The sequence below is a fragment of the Pelodiscus sinensis genome, chromosome 4 (genome assembly GCF_049634645.1).
Source record: "Pelodiscus sinensis isolate JC-2024 chromosome 4, ASM4963464v1, whole genome shotgun sequence".
Taxonomy (NCBI): Eukaryota; Metazoa; Chordata; order Testudines; family Trionychidae; genus Pelodiscus; species Pelodiscus sinensis.
Window position 1 is genome coordinate 44,071,796 of NC_134714.1, and position 21,898 is coordinate 44,093,693.

The 21,898-nt window shown below is 45.1% G+C and overlaps 4 protein-coding genes across 15 annotated transcripts in view; 3 read left to right on the forward strand and 1 right to left on the reverse strand.

Moving 5' to 3' along the window:
- NEK9 (NIMA related kinase 9) overlaps positions 1–2,759 on the forward strand; it is a 37,483-nt gene extending 34,724 nt beyond the window's left edge. For 2 of the 3 annotated variants that reach the window (XM_075926858.1, XM_075926860.1), the window contains exon 22: positions 265–2,759. In XM_075926858.1, the coding sequence (XP_075782973.1) occupies positions 265–387 (123 nt within the window). In that variant the 3' untranslated portion in view covers positions 388–2,759. The remainder of the gene's footprint in view (positions 1–264) is intronic. The other variant, XM_075926859.1, reaches the window with a different exon arrangement.
- Positions 2,760–5,732: 2,973 nt separating this feature from the next.
- Positions 5,733–10,303, reverse strand: ZC2HC1C (zinc finger C2HC-type containing 1C). Of its 4 annotated transcripts, none has more exons than XM_006117763.4 (3): positions 10,166–10,303; positions 6,913–8,179; positions 5,733–6,191 (listed from the first exon to the last, which is right to left on the reverse strand). In XM_006117763.4, the coding sequence occupies exons 2-3, from the start codon at positions 8,170–8,172 to the stop codon at positions 5,928–5,930; spliced, it is 1,524 nt and encodes a 507-aa protein (XP_006117825.2). In that variant the 5' UTR covers positions 8,173–8,179; positions 10,166–10,303; the 3' UTR covers positions 5,733–5,927. The 4 variants fall into 4 exon arrangements, with proteins under 4 accessions (XP_006117825.2, XP_075782976.1, XP_025037758.2 ...); XM_075926861.1 differs by lacking the exon at positions 10,166–10,303 and adding an exon at positions 9,807–9,944; XM_025181973.2 differs by lacking the exon at positions 10,166–10,303 and adding an exon at positions 9,618–9,755.
- A 27-nt stretch (positions 10,304–10,330) lies between these two features.
- ACYP1 (acylphosphatase 1) lies at positions 10,331–12,278 on the forward strand. 2 transcript variants are annotated; one of them, XM_006117765.4, is made up of 3 exons: positions 10,331–10,477; positions 10,876–10,971; positions 11,814–12,278. In XM_006117765.4, exons 1-3 carry the CDS (start codon positions 10,331–10,333, stop codon positions 12,027–12,029), a joined length of 459 nt encoding a protein of 152 aa, XP_006117827.2. In that variant the 3' UTR covers positions 12,030–12,278. The 2 variants fall into 2 exon arrangements, with proteins under 2 accessions (XP_006117827.2, XP_006117828.2); XM_006117766.4 differs by having other exon boundaries at positions 10,429–10,565.
- Positions 12,279–14,459: 2,181 nt separating this feature from the next.
- Positions 14,460–21,898, forward strand: part of MLH3 (mutL homolog 3) — a 32,812-nt gene continuing 25,373 nt past the window's right edge. The window contains exons 1-3 of one of the 6 annotated variants that reach the window (XM_014570804.3): positions 14,460–14,610; positions 16,663–19,991; positions 21,581–21,712. In XM_014570804.3, coding sequence (XP_014426290.2) covers positions 16,733–19,991; positions 21,581–21,712 — 3,391 coding nt within the window. In that variant the 5' untranslated portion in view covers positions 14,460–14,610; positions 16,663–16,732. Of the gene's footprint in view, positions 14,635–16,662; positions 19,992–21,522; positions 21,713–21,898 lie in introns of all 6 variants that reach the window. The other 5 variants (XM_075926863.1, XM_006117760.4, XM_006117759.4 and 2 more) reach the window with 5 other exon arrangements.

Genomic DNA, 21,898 nt, shown 5'->3' on the forward strand with positions numbered 1-21,898 from the left:
GTGATTGCTCCTGTGCATTCCAATATAGGTGTGTCCATATTGGAATGGACATGAGTAACACATCTCGAAGAATCACAGTTGCGAGGTAAGTAACTGTTCGTTCTTCTGCCCAAGAATTGGGGAGCACTTAGATATAGTGTGCCCTGGCTGGGACTGTCATAGTAGCTCTCTCTGTGATGGTAGAAACTGCATGTGGAATAGCCAGCAAAACGTGTGTGGTCTGCAGCTGAGTTCTGGAAGTGACTGACTGTTTTGTCTGGACAGCTGCAGGTTCTTTCCAAAGGAACACAGACAGCTAAAGAAGATATGGAAACAGATCCAAAAACTGACTTGGATTCAGATTCCTGGTGTCTCTTGGGAACGGACTCCTGCCGCTCCACCCTCTAGTCTCCTGTGCCTGCTAGGATCCATCCAACTTCACAGCACACTAACTGAATGCAGAGAGCAGCTTTCCTGGCTTTGGGTCACTTGCAGACAAGGAGTAAGGCCGGAGGCTCCAGAGCAGCACCCATGTACATTTGGTGGGAGATACCTCCTTTACATATGATCTAGGAGTGAGTTTTGAGAAGCAGAGTCTTGAGCTCCAGGTTGTGGTCCAGCTCAGTGACTATGGCAGCAGCAGCTCCTTTCTGTACCTCATCTGTCAATCCTGCCCTTGAGGCAAGATGACCCTGGACCCATCATGTGATGGCTCCAGTAGCAACTTGTGGCCCTTTTGTTGTTTTGCTGTTTCCTGGGAGCTGCCCTTGGTACCCCAGCATTAGTCACCGCATTTCTATATGAGAGAGAGAGAACAGTTGAGTGTGGAAGGTGGCTGAATCCTGTCTCCCCACGTTCACTTTAGAGCAGTGAAGAACTCTGAGCTGTTTCCAGCAATTATGACAGTGGGCAGAGCCCTAAACCTGTAGACAGCTCAATGCTGTTCACAGGCAAAAGAGCCTTGACTGTGCTTTACTTTAGAGGCATTGGGGAAATGGTGATGGAAAACATGCCCCTGGCCTGAGGTGCAGCCTTTAGCCATACAGCTGTGCCCCCTAGTCCTAGAGATAAAGTTCAGATGTTCTATTTTGAGAGCCTAGCACTCAGCTAGTGCTTTTTCACTCACCAAGCACTGCACAAACAGGAATATTGGATGTAGTTTGCAGTTGTAGCAGAGGAAACAGCTTGAGATAGGGTCCTTGAGTTTAGATCAGCTGCTTTATAACTAGAAAAGAGGAGTCTGGATCTCAGGCTGTGATACACTCATAGTTGCACAGACACGGTAAATTGTGGGTGCCAGAGCGCCTCTTGTTATGTTTGATTTTTCAGTGTGAGCCAATTGCTACTCCTGCTTTGCTTCTATTTATCCCTCACCTAATGCTGGTACACAGTTTCAAGGCTTGTGAGGCCTTGTCAGTATTTTCTTTCCGTCCAGTGTTTTGACAGAGTAGGAGCACAGCTGCCCCCTCAGCATAGGCATCTAAAACAGTGAATACAGGATGTATCTTTCCCAATGGCAGTAGATGGTTTGGCCTGAGGCCAAAGCTGACCCTTTCTCTAGCAGTACCAGGTTCTCTCCCAAGGAACTTGAAATGGCCTGACAGCTGGGACTCTCCCATATCCCTAGTAGGAAGTGACTTTTTTCTAAATTGTTTAGCTAATTGACATGGTGTAGATCCTCTGGAGTGGGAAGGACTTCTAGGAGGCAGTTAGTTCCTTATCCTTCCCTAAGGTGGGGCTTCTAGGAAGTAGAGTCCTCTCCTTTGCAATGGAGGGGGCTATTGTGTCATTACCCCTGAACTGTCCCCATCACAAGCATCTCTAGTTTTGCCTTGTATTTTTCAATGAGAGCTTTTTCATCTGCCTGAGAACTTTTCTTCATCTTCTGTCTGGGGACAGATGCCAAGGCATCCTGCTTGGAATCAGTGCTTTTTTAGGATCTTCCCTAGTATTTTAGATTGAATCAAATGCAGTTTGTTCTGCACAGCAACTGGGCAGAGTTCTATCTGGCTGTCCTTATTGAGGGAGGGAAGGAGAGGGTCAGCTCCAATGTAGGGTCTTGAGTGCCTGGAGTTCAAGAGTTGCGTGGCTACTATTGCTGACTGCGCTCTCTCTTCTTCCATATGTATGGGAGCCAGTTCTCAGGTTAGGATTCCCAGCATAAGAGTTCTGTTGCTGCAGTGAAGATGGAGTCTGTCATGTTGCAGCAGTGGCTTTGAGAAGGAGCAAAGTACTAAGCCTGAGCTATGTCTACTAAGCGAGCACCAAGCTGATAGGAGTTGCTCTCCTGCAGTGCACTGCTATCCTCATTGCTCAAGGCTCTGCAGTTGGGAAGCTAGGTGCACAGTCTGGATTCCCCTTGGATCTAATAAAGGATTCATATCCCTGGCAGACGGTGTCCAACCTCATATTTACCTTAGAGGATTCATGCTATCCAAATTGTGCCTACTACAGACCACTAATTTTCACACCAGCCAGCTATGCAACCAAAAAAGCAGTTTAAACCCAGCACCATGTTTTGGACTGGAAAGTAAAGGGAAAATGGGCAGAAGTGCCTTTGAACAGTTTCAAACCCTTTTTACTCTTCCCCTTTTTGTGTTCCTAGCTCCATACGTCAGTCTTCTGCTCGTTTTGCTATTGAGTTGTTATAGAAGAACATGACTTATGCCTGCTCTGACACTGGCAAAGTAACTAGTTTGTCATTGTCTTTCTTTTGAAAGATTAAAGAATGGAGTGGTTTGTAGTTTGTTTCAATAAATGTTTAAACTAATTCTCCAGTATGTCCTGACTCTGCATATTCCTTTCATTCCTCTATCTCCCCACTCCCCCTCCCATAGTGCAGAATCAAGGCTTGGGGCAAAGTCCTGTTGAAGCAGGGTCTCCTGTGTTCTCCTTCCACCAAGAGATGTGGAAAAATGCATGCACGCAGTTTAAGTGGTATGTTCATATCTGTGGAGTGGCAAGTTTTGCATTACAAGAGAAATCTCCATGAAGAAGCTCTGTGTTCCCTGAGACACCTCGTCTGTTGATGTTGCTTTTCTTCCTGATGATGCCATTTTTACAACAGCTCCAATATGGGGTATGAGTAGCAGGAAGAGGTGGGCTCAAAAGAAGCAAGATCCTCGTTCTCTTAGAAGAGATTTTACTGGAGCTTTAAGTGTCCCACAGTCACTTGCTCAGCTGTTATAACAAGTTGTTCTGCTGCCAGTTATGCTGACTTATTATTTGTATTACCATAGGACTAAGAGCACCATTTATGGATCAGGGTCCCACTGTGCTGGGTGCATTTAACCAATATAAAAGCTGTCTGATTCTCTCTCACTTCTCTGGAAGTTTTATTCAGGGCCTCCTGCGTTCCATGGTGTCTATATGCTTACCTGAGTCAGCAGATGAACTGAAACAATAGCTCAACAAGAGCACTGAACTGCCCATTGTTAGCTCTGAAACATAAAGATGGCAAACCTATTAACTCTTGACGTAATACCATTAACTTCTGTGGTGTTACCCCACCAGACAACTTGGCCTGCAATTTCAGTGTCAGCATTAGCTATTTAATCTGCTCATCGTTTTAGCAGACCCTTCTAATGAATGTGTGCCACTACCAATTATCTCCCACAACTTCCGAAGAGCTAAAAGTCTCATTTTCCCCACTCTCAGCTTCTTCCTGCTGACTTGTATGATGCAGATCAGCATTGTTGACTCCAACAATTTTTGGCACATTGACAAGAGGGTAAGACTGGTGTAAAATTGGATTTAATAATCTAAACACATTACAGGTTACTATATCGATTTTCTTAACTGCTTTCATGTTTAGTTCATTTAAAACATTTTATCCATCAGGTCAGAGGAATTTCCATTCTCCCCCTCCTGTGCATTTTCTTGCTGTTTATTCCTCTCCTGCCTTCTTGTCACCTCTGCTACCCTCCAACAATAAAACCAGAAATGGAGTTACTAAGCCACATGCCAAGACCCTTGTAATCATTCTTTAAATCCATTTCATATCCTGGGTCTGGATTTTTATTATTTCTTCTTAGGCTGTAAGCTCTTAAATGCTTACACAGTGCCCTGCACTATGCAGTTTAGCCAATTGGTGCTTTTCACTTATTGTGGGGACAGGAGAGCTACTTCCTTGGGAGACTCTTCTATCCCTCACACTCAAGGACTGACTATATAGCCTCTGACTAAGCCTAGTTCAATCTGGCCTATATGTAGTTATTCCAGGCTGTGCTGGGGCAGGATTACCATGGCCCTTGAAGAAAAAGCTTTTGATCATATTTTTTCTCACAAATTACTTGTTCTTCCAGTGGTATCCGTACACTGCTTGTGACCCACTTGCTAGGGTTTTGTTAGTATTGAACAACCTTCTTCTAACACGAGAAAACATGCAGTAAGAATATCTGACTGCCAGGATGCTCTCCAGGGAAAATTGAGGTTGGAAAGAACCTTGCATCTGAGTTCAAGTTCATGTATCTGGTAAGTAATACCTTTGTAACAGTCACCCTGTTGCCTAAAGGTCCTGGCCCAGTTCTAGGAGTCTTTACCATTCCACATTTGACACTGGAACAAGCACAGATGCACTGAAAGTCACCCCTCCAAATACTCAATAAGTGGCTAGTGGTGCATAGTTCCCCTGCTATTATGGGACCCTATCCGCAAGCTTTCTGCCCCAAGGAATTATTGTGCTGAAGCAACATTTTATGGGCCTCCCCTCCCCAATTAACTCTTCTGATTAAAGAGTTGGTATGTAAAAAATGGCCCTAAATTTAAAGTTTTTGGATGCTTAGAAGTAAAATGTTACCAACCCAAAGTCCAATAAAAACAGTTCCAGGATTTTCCTAAATTCCAGTGGAAACAAGGTAAATAAATTCTCCTGTGGGCTACTGCATGAGAAACATGGAATGAGCCTGCCTGCTCTGTTTTCATTATTCAGTAAATGAACAGGACTAAGCATGAAAAGCAGCTGAGAGGGGGAAGCAGTTCTGGATTCTGCTCCCAGTGGCTGTTAGAAACAGGAAGAAAGCAAGCTGCAGTTTGTACATTATGGTATAATGTACTAGTATCATTTATCTCCCTCGAACTACTTTTCCTGACTTATCAAAACTAAACTTACACATGGCCTTTCTGCTGCAGAGACAGCCAAACCTAGGTTTGGCAGATATAGCTCAGGAATTGATCTTTGAGGGTTTTCATGTGCCAGCACCTGCAGCTAAATGGCAGTAGAATCCCAGCTCACTCCCCAGATGAGTAGCTACTAGAAATTCTGTAGGAAGGCACTTTCTTAAGCACAGTCAGGCTGCTAACAATACAGATATCAGTTTGATCTCCTCAGCATAGGAATATTTTTGTGTGGTTGGTTCCAAGCTGAACATGTTGGTACCTAAAGACGACTTATTTCCATCTATGAACACTCATTGACCTCTGCCAGAGACAGTACTCACATTTCAGGAAAGAGCCCTAAATCTCTGCTCTAGCCTCCCCCCCCCCCCCCCCCCCATAGCAGGTAACCATGATTCTTAGAACCAGTCTATCCTTCATGGTGGTTCTTCCTTGGCTGTTGTCTTACTGACAACCCCATTCCCTATACAAAGGGCATCCCCTGCTTATACAAAGATCCACCACTCTCTTCAGCTGAGAATTGGAACTTTTTGTGGAAAGTTGTAGAAAGGTGAAGAGATTAGAACCAGCAGCATCAGGGTGGTGGCTTAAGCTGCCTTGGACCCATCTGTGCACATTCAGGAACCACTGACTGCAGCTCAAAGTAAAAGCATTTTAGTATTTGGTCAATGAGTCTGAGTCCATGACCCTGAGCTCCTCACTCACTTTACATGGTGATATCTTAAAAGTCAGCAGCCAGCTCAGGGAATGGTAAGAACACACAGCTTCCACTGCTGCCTGTAGATGGAAGCCAAGCTAAGAGAGGGAGCCAGATTCACTGTAACATGTCATCCTTAACGTCTCCTTTGTGGTGGGGGTGGAGGTCGGTTCTTGATAGTCTTGCACTTGGGAATGTGTCTCTCAGCTACCTTGGGTGCAAAGCGCCGGCTGCAGTGGGGACAGGAGACATAGTCTGGGTTCTCTACAGGGGGTAGTGGGGGCAGGTCTGAGAGCTTCCCCCCTTTGGAGATCACGTGCTGCATCTCACGGGCCTGGCGCAGGGTCTGGATGAAAGACTCATGCTTTTGTCTCCAGTTGTTGTTCTTGGGTGGTTCATTCTGCACCGAGAGGGATGGGTGGTTAGTACAGACGGCAGGAGCTATAAATGGGCTGGCTCCAGCCCCTGCCTTTACTCGGCATCTTCTCAGAGAGGGCCCAACCCCATAGCCAGCCCTGAACCCGCCTTCAGTGCAGCAACACCTCAGATTGATATCACCCATTTAAGGCCACTGAGACATGCTGATTGCCAAGGAAACACATTGGTCACCAGGAGCAGCAGGGGAAAGATACCTAAAGGGAGCTTGCAGCAGTTGGGCCAAGATACATGAGGCAGGGGCTGCTGGAGTTTAGCCAAGGGAAGAATGGGTGCTAATGCTCCCATTGCCATTCATTTGTTTTAACAATAGGCTTGTAAATCAGGTGCCAGCCTGACCCCCAGAGCAGCCTCAATTAATGTGGAGGAGCTGCAGTATAAGTACAGCTGACCCCCCTATGCCCATAAAAGATTGCCCCTGATGGGAGCATCCCAACATTGCGTGTGTGGTGGAAGCAAATTGAGCCCATTTTAATGGGAGGAGAATCTTCCCCTTGCACAATATAAAAGGCCCAGGTGATTAGCTTTTCCCTTAAAGATGGCTATATTCCACGGGGCCTGAATGAAGTGTCAGGGCCATACTAAGTATAATTAAAATAGGTATAATTCCATGCTTTTTAAAGAGTCCCATGGGGGAAGGACTGTCCTGCCCTCAGGTCAGCCAGTTGCCTGGGAGTGCATTTTACCTGGGTGGTGGTTTTGCCCTTCCAGTGTTGATATTGTTCCAGTTCAGTGCCCCTGGCTCTGGCCATGCTTGAGTCAAATACTTTCCTCTTGGAGCCTTGGCTCTTGCTGCAAATATTCATGTGTTTCTCCAGCCGAAGGTGGAGAAATTTACGCCCACAGAAGCCACATTGTGCTAGCTCTCCCTGTTCCCCACCAGTGGGAGCCTGCAAGTGCAACAGTTCTGCTCCAGGGTCTTGTTTTAAGGGAGCTGCTGCAGGTGACCTATGGCTGTGTTTCATCATGACCACCTTTGCACAGGAGGCCATGCTGTCCAAAGACATGTGCTCTTGAATTTTGCTGTTGCTGGCCACCAGCCGCCCCTTCTTGAGTCCCTCTATGCCAAGCACATAGGGAAGGTGGGTGTTGCTTGGCATGGACATGGCACCCTCTGAAGACTGTTCCCAATCAAAGTCCCCTTCACTAAGTTTGGCTGTAGCCCTGAAAATGTTTCCCCCAGAAAGCCCTGCTGTTTTCCTCTCCTTTCTCTCTTCCATCTCCACCTGCTCCTTTTCCCTCTGGATCCTCCTGAGCTCCTCCTCTGTTCTTCTCAGCTTCTCCCTGAGGAAGGCCTCTTTCTTCCGGATCTCCTCTTCCAGGCTCTTCCCAGCTGCCTCCAACCTTTGGATGTAACCCAATTCTGCCCTTCCTGGATGGGTGGCTGTTAGCTTTGGCTGCTCTGCTGCCAAAAGAGATGGCAAAATGTCTGTCTGAGTCCTGGCTGCTGGCAATCTCCCTCTCTTTTTTGAGCTAAATCTACTGCTGGGAGATTCAGCCATGGGTGGCAAGCTCCTAAGATGACCTATACTGACCTCTGGAACGCTTCCAGCTTTGTGATGAAAGACTGGTTTCAGGGGGTAGGACCGGTCCACTCCTTCTCGCCGCCTGGCTGCCCACTTGGATGGCAAAGTACTGGTCTGACTGGGGAGACACCTGCTGTGCAATCCAGCAGAGTAGAAGACCCCCTGTTCCCAGAAATCCTGCTGGCTGCTCCCAGAAGAGAGAGAGCAGGAATGATTCCGGCTTTTGCAGATGTAGAGACCCTTCAGTTTCTCCTCCTTCTCACGCAGGAGCTGCTGCTGGAAGTTATTCTTCAGGTGTTCTAGCCGGGATTGGTATCCAAGAGCCTTGAGATGGTATCTCTCAGGCCCTTTCAATGGAAGACTGGGAGCTGTCACCATAGAATCCACAGGTGGATACACAGCCAGCTGTATCTGAGCCATTCAGTGCCTGTTGGAGGACATAGGGGCAAAATCAAAGATATTACAGACAAAATCTGTTCCCAAACTTCCTCCCACAAAATCTACACTCTAGAGGGTGCTGACCAGCTCAAAGGACATTAATGGAGTTTTGAAGAGGTTCTGTGATTTTTCTGAACTCTGTGAACCTTTCCTGAGCTGCAGGTCCTCATTGCTGCCTCTCCTGGTTTTACCGTATGTACTTAGAAATAAATTTCTTCTTTGGGTGTGTCTGAACTACATGGCTCAGTCGATGGAGCCATGTAGATTAGGCTGATCGGCAGAGGGAAATGAAGCTGCAATTTAAATAACCACGGCTTCATTTAAATTTAAACTGCTGCTGCGCTCTGCCGACCAGCTGATGATCAGCTGTTTGTTGGCAAAGCGGGGCAGTCTGGACGCACCGCTGTCGACAAGGAAGCCTTTGTTGACCAGCGCAGGTATGCCTCGTGAAACAACAGGAATGTGTTCACCTAGCAGAGAAGTCTGCTACCTAATAAGATCTGCTGTTTTCCTACATATTTCTCCTTTTAGAATTTGTAAGGCTAGATAGAAAAGCAAATATTCTTTGGGTTCTGCCAACACAAATGTTCTAGAGTCAATATACAGAAACCTCCAGAATCATGCTCCAGTGCAGCAGGCTCTTCCACAGGACACAGCCTGAGCAGACAACTTGAGGTTCCTACACAGCAAGGCCCATTATTCCTCATCACAAATTAGCAAAAGTCCCTGCACTTGGGGTGTAATTTAAACTAAATGTACAGCAGATGATGAAGATATGTAGGTTTTGGGCTGCGCAATGCTCACGTAAATGTCATTATGGGGGGGGAGGTAATTTATTTGCAGTCTAATCCCCAGCTGCTGAAAAGGTTGTTAGAATTCCAGAGGCATATCCACCAGACTGCAACAAGTTTAAGACAGGTACTACTGGCAGTTGTGCGTTCACTACCACTAGACTGAAGTCATGTGATCAGGTGTGCTTAAAAATCACACTTATAGCACTATCATAGAGGTACAAACATCCACCATTTGCTTTATAGGTATCAAGGAGTTTTGCCAAATTGGACAATAGGTTACAGATGTTTTTAATTGAAATGAAAACAGTTGAACAGATAATGGGTTAGAAGGGACTGTGACAGCAGCAGTAATTTAGTTATGAAAAGCAGTAAGGGAGGAAGCTCTTGACTGGGCACTTGATTGAGTTTTGAGTGGGCTAGTGTCTAGGTTAATTTGCAAGCTCTGGACTCAGTTCTACCTTCTAATTATTGTGCTTTGATAGAACTTATAGTGCCCCTGTTTTGTTTTAAATTCAAACACACTGGAGCTTCAAGAGCTGGGTTCTGAGGTCAGTCAGCAGCACTGTTTTGTGGTCCTTTTTTGTGATCAAATGGCTATTCAAATGAGAATAAGAAACTGATATTAGAACTCACCAAATCCTAACGGGCACATTACAAACTGCTGAGCGTGGGACAGGTTTGCAGGGACTCTTGTCAAATTAAACAGCATGTATGTATTGTTCTAACACTCCTTTATCTTATCAAACAGCCCTTGAGCTTGCTGAAGCTGAATGAATTTTTTGCAGTTGATTGTTTTTATAGCCCTTGTCTCCGCCCACGTACTGAAAAATCAAAGAGGTCACGTTCTCTGATGCGACATGTCCGTGTCCCAGTCCCAGTCAGACACTGAGGCAAAGTCTCATCTTGCTCCGCGAGAGGTGGCTGAGCTGGACCTTGACCCAGTCAGGCACCTTCCTCCTTTTCGCTTGGGGAAGTCCCTCTCGGGGGGTGGTGGTTATCCCCACGTCCGCAAAGGGGAAGCAACGCTGGCTTTCCTCGCGGAGGCGGGGCCGCTCAGGGGGCGCGAGGCTGCCCAGACACGAGCTGACAGCCGGCACCCACCCCCTGCCCTGACTCCCGCCCGGGGAAGGTGCTGCCCTCGCGCACCCCTGAGGAAACAAACGCCCCGCCGCCCTCCTCACCTGGGCCTCCGGCAGCGCTGGACTGCTTGGGCTTGCGCACTGACTGTTTACTACAGTTGCTTGGAAACCAGCACGCCAACGCCGTCTCCAGGGTCGCGCTGGCTTCCGGCTGAGTCGGCCTCTCTGGCACTCGGCTCTCTATGGTTCTAGCTAGGGCCCGCCCGAATGCGCTTGATAACCGTTCTGCTCCGCAGCCGGACTCCGCTCTATGGTCTGGGGCCGCTCTGTTCCCGCTTGGAGGCGGCGGAGGCCGAAGCGCGCTGCGGCCGTTGGGGGGCGTTAGGTTTCGCTCTGGCTGCAGGCCCCCGGCTGGTGAGTCCGGCCGGACCGGGCCAGAGGGGCTCGGACCCCGGGTCGCCTCCCTCGCTTTTCGTGAAGTTGCTGGTGGAGATGGGGACAGGTGGGCGGAGCCAGGACGCTGCCCGGGGCTGGCGGAGGCCTAACCCCGCCCCAGGGCACGGCAGGGAGCCCGGGATGCCCTCTGCCTTGCGCCGGGCGGCTGCCCATTGGCTCCTTCTTGGACACGGGTCGTGGCACGTTAGGGACCCAATAAGGCGCGGTCTCGGCCCGCCGGTCCTGTCCTCTCCCCGAGCCATGCAATGCAGCCTCTGCGGGGTCCTGCGGGAAGCCCGTCCGACACGCGAAGAGGAGGAAGGTGGGGTCATTCCCCTTGGGCTCTACTAATGGTCGCCACTTTATTTTTGTACCAGGTGCGCGTGACCATGGCTGAGGACGACAGCCTCATCTCTGTGGACTATGAGATCTTTGGAAGAGTCCAAGGAGTGTTCTTCCGCAAGTACACCCAGGTGTGTCTGCTGCAAGCGCTGGGGCAGAGGGCAAGGCTGACAGCTCAGCCAAGATGGGGCTGCTCAGGCACCTTGATCTAGTCACCACAGAGGCCTAGGCTGTACTGAAGTCCCCTCTGCATAGGCTGGCCGTTGTGTCACTGGTCTTGCGGTTTTGATTCATCACATTTTGGGGTGAGGAATGGGGTGGTCCCGGTGTGACTTGCTGGGGACTTCTCACTAAATAAGTACAGTCCATTACATTTCAATTCCTAGAGTACTGTCTTGGCACTGGAGTGGTGGTCTAGGTATTGCTGTCCTGTTAGAAAACAAAAGCTGAGTAGAATTTTGTACTTTAATGAAAAAGATTAACATTCAAGGCTAAAGTCTTTTCCTTTTTGAATCTCCCATACTGTGGAGTCACCTTCCCCTCTTCCTGGTCAGCCAACATTCTGTTGTGGTCTCCTAATGGTCTCCATCACAGGCTCCATCCTGTCAAAGTTCTAGAGGTTTTTGTGAGGTTTCTGAGTCATATGTAAATCTGAAACTGAGTCAGGAAAGCCTTTGCTGAGTTACTAGCATGACTTTTATACCCACAGTTGTGCTTTGTTTGGGCTCTAGCTGTGGACAGTGCCAGGGTTGAATTCCTTAGAGATAACTCAAAGGCTGTATTGCATTTTCAATGGAAAGGTGTTACAATAGCTGAATTAATCCCACAGTACATTCTGTCTGGCTTCAATGGTATCTCTTATAGATGGCTTGTCTATGGTCCTGACAGAGGATTAATTCCAATATAAAGATGGTCTGTAGTCCACCTTCAGTTCAGACTAACCTTATCTTCATCTCATATTTCCTTTTTTTAGAATGAGGGTAAGAAGCTAGGGGTGGTTGGCTGGGTCCAAAACACGGAAGATGGCACTGTGGAAGGACAAATCCAAGGCCCCATAGTCAAGGTACGGGAGATGCAGGAATGGCTCAGGAAGAAAGGAAGCCCAAGATCCCACATTGAACGAGCAGAATTCCGCAATGAGAAGAAGATTTTTGCACTAGAGCACAAGAACTTCAGCATTGTGAAATAACTAGACTGAAAGCCAGAAAGCGCTGAGAAGGTGGTTTACCACTCAAAAACTTCCCCACCATCTATACTTGTTTAGTCAGATAGTATCCAAATCTAGAGAGCTCTTAGTTTTATTTATCTTGTTACTGTTCTAATTTATTGTCTGTTTAATATACTATTTAACCGTGAACCTTCACAAATGCCATGGGTAAGAAACAGGCAAACTGGAAGATGAGGCTGCCTTTAATAAAGGGATTGTTTGGAAACCCAAGCTCTCGTATCTGAATTTATTTGCAACCATTCAAACTTATTTTCCATATAAGAGATCACACAGCCAGTAAAGTTTCCTATCACATCTACCTCACAGAAGTCATATAACTAGCCTTGGAATTGATACCTTGGAAGGTAGAACCATTGAATTTTGGCTTCTTCTAATACTAAACACTGTTAATCATTTATCTCTGTTTATTTTTAAAATTTCCAGTTCTCAGAAACAGGTGCCTTTTTGAGCTGTTTTATCTTCCATCCAGCAATGCCTGTATTTGGTAGTTCTGTTCTATTGGATGCCATGCATGTACTTTGCACCAGCATCTTATGTTTTGAGTGATAGCTGGCCAACCTTGGAAAGCTTTTAGTGGTACTGCAGCAACACAGCCAGCAAGGAGTATTGCTGTTATTTCTAGTGGAGTTTTCCCACAATTTATGAATGAATATACAGCTGGTACAAAATAAAAAGCCCTAGAAAATGAAGTCCTCTGTCTAACCCCTCAGATTGGTACAGCATATTCAATGCTTTGCTAATTCTCCAGGAGGGAGAGGAGAATTCAATCTGTAGCCAATTCAGTTTTTAGGCTGTGTACTAAGACTTCCAATAAAGTCGTTGATTAAAACAAATTGTGGTGGTGGGCTTTTTGTTTAGCTTTTTTTTGTCCTGTGGACTCTTGGCTATTGGCAAACAGACCTACCAATTCATTTCACAGTGGAGCTGCCATAATGGGTTTGAAATAGGACCCTCTTCTAAGGGTTATAGTATTACTATTATTTGGCATGCATCACTGTGCCCACATATCTATACTAGTGAATTAATCACTGGAGCTAACAACATAAGCTACCAAATCAAAAGGTCATTTGACTGCACATCCAGTAATTTGATCTATGCCATCAAATACCAGCAATGCCCCACTGCTATAGATATTAGACAAACTGGACAATCTCTGTGGGAAAGAATCAATGGAAACAAATCAGATATATGTAAAGGTAACATACAGAAGGCTGTTGGGGAACATTTCAATCGTCCTAATCATAGTTTAAAAGATCTTCAAATGGCTGTCTTGTCACAAACCAATTCTACTAGCCAGATATACAGAGAAGCATTGGAATTAGAGTTCATCTGCAAATTCAGTTTGCATGCTAATGGATTTAGTCATGATGAAGGCTAGCTGGGGCACTTAACTTTCAATAGAGGTGAAAACAGCTCTTTGTGTAGATTCCTATGTCGGGAAGGATAAGAATTGACTTTGATTCTTATCTGCTTCCTTTTAACTACCCAATCTTAAAATACTCACTGATTCCCTTAACCCCCTTATTTTCTATACCCTCTGCTCCCTGTCTCCCTCCCCCCCCCCCCCTATTTATTTTGGGTCTGCACATCCTAAACTCAGAACTCCGGTCATCTGAAGAAGTGGGCTGTGCCCATGAAAGTTTATGATACCATCTACATGTTTTGTTAGTCTATAAAGTGTTATCAGACCATTTGTTGTTTTTTTTCTGTACAGACTAACTTGGCTACCCCCTGAAACTGTGTAATCATTGTATGCCATTGTTATTAGTTCATCCAGTAATACTGAATCATAAGATTTTTTGATCCCATTTTCAGTAAACTTAGCCTGCCCACTGCTACTTTTTGTGAGCCTAGATCACTTTGTGGTTGACGCAGCATGCTACACTGCCAGCACTCTGAGGTTTTAGGTACACTACTATATAAGCCATGCCATGGGCTGCTGGGCCTTCTGTCAATGTTAACCTAGGGAGAGGAAAGAAGAAGTTAATAGGGAAAGCAGAAGCATCATCCCATATGGCTAGTGACCTCCAGTCCATCTACACCCTTAAGGGTGCTTACTAGAGATTTATAAGGAAGGCATCAATCACAATGCTATTCTAATCCCCAGTATGCCATCTGCTGTCTGATCAGCTCTCCCAGAGTCCCTGCTGCTGCATTCATGAGCTTGTTCAAGGGATGGTAGGGAAATGAAAGTAGGCAGCCTTAGGCGCACATCCTGGCCTGCCCCACTGAACAGTACTGGCAATATGCTGCGTTTGCCCAGGAACCGGCGGGACGCTCCCAACTGACAAAATGCAACAGAGGTGGCCGCCATCAATCAAGCCCTTAGGAGACTACAACTCCCAGCATGCACTGAACCACGCTGTAATGTATGCTGGGAATTGTAGTCACCTCCGGCGCGCCGTGGTTCTTCCCTCTCCCCCACACACCTTCACTGCGCATGTGCTTCTGCCATAGGCCTTTCGTCTCCGCCTTCCTTCTTTCCAGCGAGCTCTGTGTCGGTACCTTGCGAGCCGAAGACGTCGCGGCTGGCGGTTGGTCGGTCTGTCTCGTGCCCCGGTGTTTGGTGCGGAGGGGCCCCTCCCTCCTCCAGCTGGTTCTGAGGGAGTGAAGGGGGGGCACGTTGGGGGGACATTTAATTCCGTTACCAAAACGTCGCTGCCGCCCCGAGCTGGTGGAACTGGCTGGGAGCCCCCTGGTTGGCATTGGCCAGGGCTGGGCCAGCGCGGAGCCCTCACCCTGCTGCTGCAGGAGGTCTGGGCGGGCTCCTTTACAAGGGCATGTCGCTTGTAAGCCGATAGATGTAGTCCCTCGACTGACCTACCACTTGTCTCCCTTCTCTCCTTGACATCGAGGCAGTGCCCTGGCGAGAGTGGGCACTGAGCTCTCCCAGCCGAGAGCTAGCGCAGTAACCTGCTGGCTCTCCTGTTCTTGGCTTTGCACGGGCACCTGCGTGGTGGCAACTCCATCTCAACGTGGTCCTAGGGCAAGTGGCCATGGCCTGCACAAAGCAAAAAGCCTGTTGGTCACAGCCTGTAGTGGGGCAGGGCCTAACTCAAGTGGGGAAATGTTTGGGTCTGGGCTGCTGACCCAGAGAATAATCAGTCAGAAGCCTCACAGAAGTGAGAAGCAAAAAAACACAAAAAACAAAACCTCTCACTGACATGGCCCCCAACTGAGGAGAAAGCCACTCTTGCACACCAGAACGTAGAGGGGCCCAGCCTAGTAGATTTTGTGTGCTTCAGCCCTGTGATAGGACAGTGGGAGGGCTGGGGGACAGCATGGGCTCCCCAATACTGGGGGAGGGCCCTAAGCCTTGGGGGCTGGATCCACGCAAGCCATGGGCCATATCTGGCCCCAGACCTGAGTTTCCCCACCCCTGACCTAACTGATTGCACTGACCCCTGAGACTAGGCTAAATACTGGGATCCAGGACATGGATGAAGTAGATTGAAATGGGAAGGGGAGCACTCAGCTGTACCTGCCGAGAAAGAGAGATGCTAAGCAGGAATGCTGCTCCCCTAGGAAGACTCAGATGGTAGCCGTCTTATATTGTAACTTTAAAAATAATGAGCAATCCAGAGAGAAGCCTTCCTCTGCTTTAAGGATGTTAAACAGTTGAACGCTAAGCATATCAGTAAGCTAACCGGTATACTAACTGGTTAACCGGCCCTTGCCGGTGAACTCTACTGACAGCCAGCTGCGCCATGCCAGAACAGCCCAGGCCATAGGAGGGGCCGGGTGCTGGGATCTTATGGCCACAGCGGGACCCATGAAGGGCAGGGAGGCAGGCCTTAAGTTAAACTGTTTTAACATCCCTTTTAGTACAGGAAGGGGAACTGTGCTTCCCCATTACCCTTCACTTTAACCTGGAGATGTGAGGTTCAAGGGAAAAGTGTACATTCTACTCCATACCAATTGGTGATGAATAAACCCCAAATGGTATAAAATAATCATAATAGAAAGAAAAGCTTGGAAAATAATTAGTTTTTACTATAAACAATTTATTTGACACCCCACCATCACCTTTGAGCCAGCCCTTTGGCTAGTGGGGTTTTATGGCAATTGCATCATCACAGCTGGATGCATGTTGTGGTGTTTCTTAGGAGTGGATGCTGTCTGGACATGGTGAAGGTGGACATCCTGAGTCCTCTTGAAAATAGAATATCAAAATAAGTTTCTTCGATAACAGTGATATGAAGAGGGCTCTGAGCCTGGCTCTTGATGGCATTCTGTATATGTTGCTGAAGTTACTAGCAACTAGTGCTTTCCCTGTGCAGGGTGTTGATTGCTTGTTTTTGGTTTCAATGTGTTTGGATTTTCTTTTAGAAAGCATAATTTGGAAAAAGTTAATAAGGATCATGAAAATGGACGCACTTTTATTTTGGGTTGTTGCACTTTTATTCCTAAGGTGTTGGCTGATTCCTACTCAGAGCCTGAGTAGGGAAAGTGAGTATAGAAAAGTGCTCTGAATATCGGGACAAAATTCATGCATTCATGGAAGCAAAATTAACTTTTTTAAATGGTAACTTGTTATACAGTAAATGTAACAGATTTTCGGACTCTGAGTAACTTTGTCTGTTTTCTTTAACAGTGGACTATTCCAAAGGAGGAGGAATCATGTTCCTGAAATTTCTTGGATTCCTCATCTTTCTACTTTTGCCATGATCAAATGTTTGGTGGAAGATGTACGAACCAGGTTACGCTCTGGAGTGGCCATCAACTCACTGGGCCAGTGTGTTGAGGAACTTGTCCTCAATAGTATTGATGCTAAAGCAACATGTGTGGCCATCCGTGTGGATTTGGAAACCTTCAAGATCCAGGTGGTGGACAATGGCTCTGGGATGGGGAGAGAGGACCTAAATAGAGTGGGTAATAGATATTTCACTAGTAAGTGCAAGTCAGTGGAGGATTTAGAGAATCTGAAGTTCTATGGTTTCCGAGGGGAGGCTGTGGCCAGCATAGCAAGTGTGGCCAGCATTGTAGAAATTTCATCCAAGACTAACAAGATTGCAAAAACCTTCATGAAACTGTTTCAGAATGGGAAAGCACTTGAGGTTTGTGAAGCTGAATTGACTAGACCAAGTGGTGGAACGACAGTGACTGTGTATAACTTATTCCATCAATTACCCGTGAGGAGAAAGTGCATGGATCTCATGCTGGAATTTGAGAGGGTGAGGCAGAAGGTAGAAGCTCTCTCACTCATGCATCCTTCCGTCTCCTTTTCCTTAAGAAATGATGCTTCTTGTTCTATGATGCTTCAACTCCCCAAGACAAAAGATATGTGTTCCCGTTTTTGTCAAATTTATGGACTGGGAAGAACACAGAAATTACGAAAAATAAATTATACATCTGGGGGGTTTGAGTTAAGTGGCTATATCAGTTCTGAAGGGCATTACAATAAGAATATGCAGTTTTTGTATGTGAATAATAGGTTGGTTTTAAAAACAAGATTGCATAAACTCATGGACTTTTTATTGAGGAAAGAAAGTGTTATTTGCAAAACAAAAGGGGGCCCTGCCAACAGACAAATGAGTTCAAGTCCTATTCGGCATCGTGGCCCAGAACTCTATGGAATCTTTGTTATCAATGTGAAATGTCAATACTGTGAATATGATGTGAGTCTGGAACCTGCAAAAACTCTGATAGAATTCCGTAATTGGGATGCTCTTTTGGCTTGCATAGAGGAAGGAGTGAAAACATTTTTAAAGCAAGAACACTTATTTGTTGAACTGTCTAGTGAAGACATAAAAGAATTTGATGAAGACAATGGATTTAGTTTGTACAGGACCAGAGCTCTGCAACCTATGCTCTTTGAAGAAAAGAGCATACAAGACAATTTTAGGAAAACTTGTGGTGATATTGTAGATTCCTATGAAATGTTTAATTTGCAATCAAAAGCTGTCAAAAGAAAAGTGGTGGTTCAGGAAAAATCTTCAGATCTAATAGCTTCAAAAGATAATGCTGCAGAAAAAGAAGTCTCCCCAGCTCTGATCTTTGCTGAATCAGAGGACACTGTGAGTCCTCTGCTCAACAAAGAAAGCATAACTTCTGATTTCTTAGAATCAGATATATTAGAACAAGAGCCAAAAGAGTTCAATAGTCCCAAGTCTTCAGAAAATCTCTGTGGAGAATCCATATCAGAAGAAGTAGAAATAGACAGTTATGCTGAAATGCCAGATTGTACTGAGAATTGTATGGAAGATACAAGAACACAGGACAGAGCAGCTCAGAAGAGCAACATCAATATTGCCTTTGAAAATGGTGTAATGCTGGGGCAGCATGAGAGAGTTGAAGATACAGCTGATGGACCAGGGAGAGCATTGATGGAAATGTATGATGTGATGAAAGAAGACAGTGGAAAAAGTAAAGGGCCAAATAATGATTCTGCAGGAAGGGTAGCTAGATCAGTTCCACCAAAGTTGTATTCCACAGGCCTTATAACTCATATGTTGCAAAATCAGTCACAACATGAACAAACTGAAAGGAATTCTAGACTTGGCCCTGTAAGTGCCAAGGACATATATAGAACTAAGAGGAGTTTTTCAGTTCAGAGTCTAAATGTTCAGGATATTTCTAATGTTTTAAATAAAGAGCGTACTTTACTATCCAATAGAAAAGTATGTACAGTATATGCAAATGAATGGTTAGAAAATGAGACTGCATCAGGCCAGAAGAATGAGGAAATAGCATCAATCACTGCAAGAGGTAAAAAAGAGAGTGTAACTTCACACATTAGAGAGTTGCTTCCAGTCACTTCCTTGGGTTTTCCTCATAATGAAAATAATCCAAGCAACAGAAGGCATATGGCTCAGCTATCTGTTACACCCAGAACCCAAGCCTATAAGAAGCTGAGCTTGTCCATACAGCTGGGGTCTTTAGAGAGATTTAAGAGACATTTTGGGAAGGTTGGGAGTGCACCATCAATATCTATTCCAGATAAGAAGAGTGAATTACAACCCTCACATGTTCTTGATTCTCTGTATGATCTTGACACCTTCAAAAATCAGAATAACAGTGTTGAATGTGTTAACATTTGTGAAACTCCGGCTCTGGAACATGCTGATGCTAGTAATAGTTGCCCAGCTAGTTGCCCCCTTTCCTTGGAGAGGACTCAGTTCTATGCCAAAGAAACTTTGTTAAACAGAAAAGCTGCTTGTGTGAGAGAGAGTCCCTTGACATTGACTGACTACTGTCAAATTAGAAGGAAAGATCTAAGCAGCAGTGGATCACTAGCTTCTAAACTGTCCAAAATGAAGGGTGCCCACAAGGAACTTTTAGCTACAGAAGTTGTAGGACAGCTTGATGAACAATTTCAAACAGATTTAAGCAGAAAAGATTTTGACAAATCACATCTTTTGTCTCAAAATGATGATGTTTTGCAGAGTCCTTATCAAATGTGTCAAAGGTCCTCACAAGAAGCAGGTGTAGATGGTTACATCCATTCATCAGCCTCTGATAAACAGGCTGCTCCCTGCAAAATGTATAGCACAAGATCAGGGACCAGAGAAAATATTGTGAATCAGTCCCTGCTCATCAACACAGATGGGGAGTACATGACCCTTCCAAACAATGGTTTGGCATTACACAGTAAAAAGAGTTCTGAATGTATTTGTGAAGATGGAAATATTGTGGATATATCTGCAAAGCAGACTTCAGAAGCCACTGAGCTTCCCAGAGTAACCATATCAAGTAGTTTGGAAATACCTGGAGATGTCACAAGTGCAGTTCAATCTAAAAATGAAGAATCAACATTGTGTTCTTCTATCTGGACGCAACATTTTGATGTTTCATTGGGTAAGATGGTATACATCAACAAAATTACTGGACTAAGCACCTACAGTACTCCTCCAGCTGAAGAACTTCAGGCTGCTTGTACTCAAGATATAACTACCATGGTTGTGAATGTTGTCTTACAGAGTGGTAAGTACTTGATGTTTAATTATGTTACAGGGAAAGAATGATACAGATATTTGGGGTCCTCCGGCAGTTTAAAATACTCTTTGTGGCAATGCCTCAATTTCCACAGTGAAATAACTATTGCCTCACATGAATTGTGTTGAACACAGGAAAATTTTGATGACAATATGGAAATAATATTGTTGATTTTAAAAAGATATTAAAATAGCATGCTGATTAACAGACAGTCACCCCAGTAAGACCCTGCATTGTGTTCTGAAAATTGTTGTGATCATAATCCATTTTGTCATCTGCAAAGTGAGAGGCATATTTGAAAGTAAGGATACTGGATAATCACAGCATTTATGTACCTCCTGCCATGCGCAGTCATGTTCCTAAATACATTTTGATGCAAACAACACAGGCAACCAGTATCAATCTGTAAAAATCAGGTTTTGTTCAGCAATTTTACTGGATTTATATCAAAAGATAAATACAAAATATCTATAGTATAAAAAAAGTTCTCTAGTACTGCTGGAATCAAAATTACAACTGTTTCTGTAAGATGGTTGTTGCCAGCAGGAGCTCCGAATATCCAAAATCATAATTTTACCTTTTATTTTCAAATAGAGCACTCAGTTCAATTCTAATCAAAAGCATATCTTCCCATGGATTTCATCAGAACCCTGTGCTGAGCGAAAGGGTCAGTTTCTTGTAACAGTAATTACCAGTATATCAATATCTTAGGGAATGTCTACACTAGCCACCCTAGTTCGAACTAGGGTGGCTAATGTAGTCATTCGAACTTGCAAATGAAGCTCGGGGTTAAAATATCGCGGGCTTTATTTGCATGTTCCCGGGTGCCGCCATTTTTAATTGCCCGGTAGTTCGAACTCCCTGCCTGTGGTTACACGAGGCACAGGCTAGGTAGTTCGAATTAAAGCTCCTAATTTGAACTACCATTACTCCTCCTGTAATGCATCTGGTGGTTTTGAAAATCTCGTTAGGCACCTAACTGTACCTAAATACCTTTACAAATCTGGGCCTGCATCTCTGTGTCTATCAGTTTCTCTCTGTAAAGCATTTTGTCATATTTCATATAAAAGACACAACATAATCACACATTATGTGTGTTTAGTATTCACTGCATTTTGCAGAAGTATATTGTATTACATAGATATGTCTTTCTGTGTTCAGTGTCTTAGTCTTTGCTCATATCCTTCATTAAAATACACCTTTTCTGCCAGTCATCCAGTATTCTCCCAGCCACATTAGAAGTCGTGTTAGTAAGTACTTATATTAATGTATTTTAAACACAGTTCCCTATACTAGCTTTTGATCATTCAGAGTACTCTGGTTTCTCTTCAGAGTGTATAAATATTTTGCATTATTATTTCTTCATTGTAGATTCTAGCTCTATGGGGCAAGAATAATATCTTCGTTTTTTGTACAGATAATGATTTAGTTAATAAAAATATGAATGAGAGTGCTCAAGAGATGGTTGAAACTTTGTGTCTGTTAAATTTGCAGCAGTAAATTTTTGTTGTGTGTTTAGGGTTTCAGTGCAAGTGCCATCCTTTTAGAAGTGAGCTTGTTCTACCCTTCCTTCCTAGACCTCGAGAAGAGAGGCTTCTGGCAAGCCAAGGTTTCAGAGGTAGGATCAGTTTGCCAGGACATAGACCACAGTGAAAAACAACCCAAAGAACTCTGGCAGCTGTCCCAACAGGAACCCAGAATTATTCAAGGTCTGTTAACAATGGGACTATGTGAGTCATCTGGTATGTTGAGTTGGAAAAAAATCCTTCATGGCTGAAGACTCTTAGGAAGTGTTTATATTTACAGGATGATGTTCCTAGTAGGGATGTAAAATCCCATTTAATTGGCTAACTAGTGAAAACATTGTTTAACCAATTAGCTGCTTAAAGGGAGAT

Coding starts and splice junctions, on each gene's coding strand:
- ZC2HC1C (XM_006117763.4), bottom strand. CDS start 8,172: ATGGCTCAGATACAGCTGGCTGTGTATCCACCTGTGGATTCTATGGTG. Junction 6,192..6,912: donor AGGGCAAAACCACCACCCAG/GTAAAATGCACT, acceptor CTCTCGGTGCAG/AATGAACCACCCAAGAACAA.
- ACYP1 (XM_006117765.4), top strand. CDS start 10,331: ATGCGCTTGATAACCGTTCTGCTCCGCAGCCGGACTCCGCTCTATGGT. Junction 10,478..10,875: donor TGGCTGCAGGCCCCCGGCTG/GTGAGTCCGGCC, acceptor TTTTTGTACCAG/GTGCGCGTGACCATGGCTGA. Junction 10,972..11,813: donor TCTTCCGCAAGTACACCCAG/GTGTGTCTGCTG, acceptor TCCTTTTTTTAG/AATGAGGGTAAGAAGCTAGG.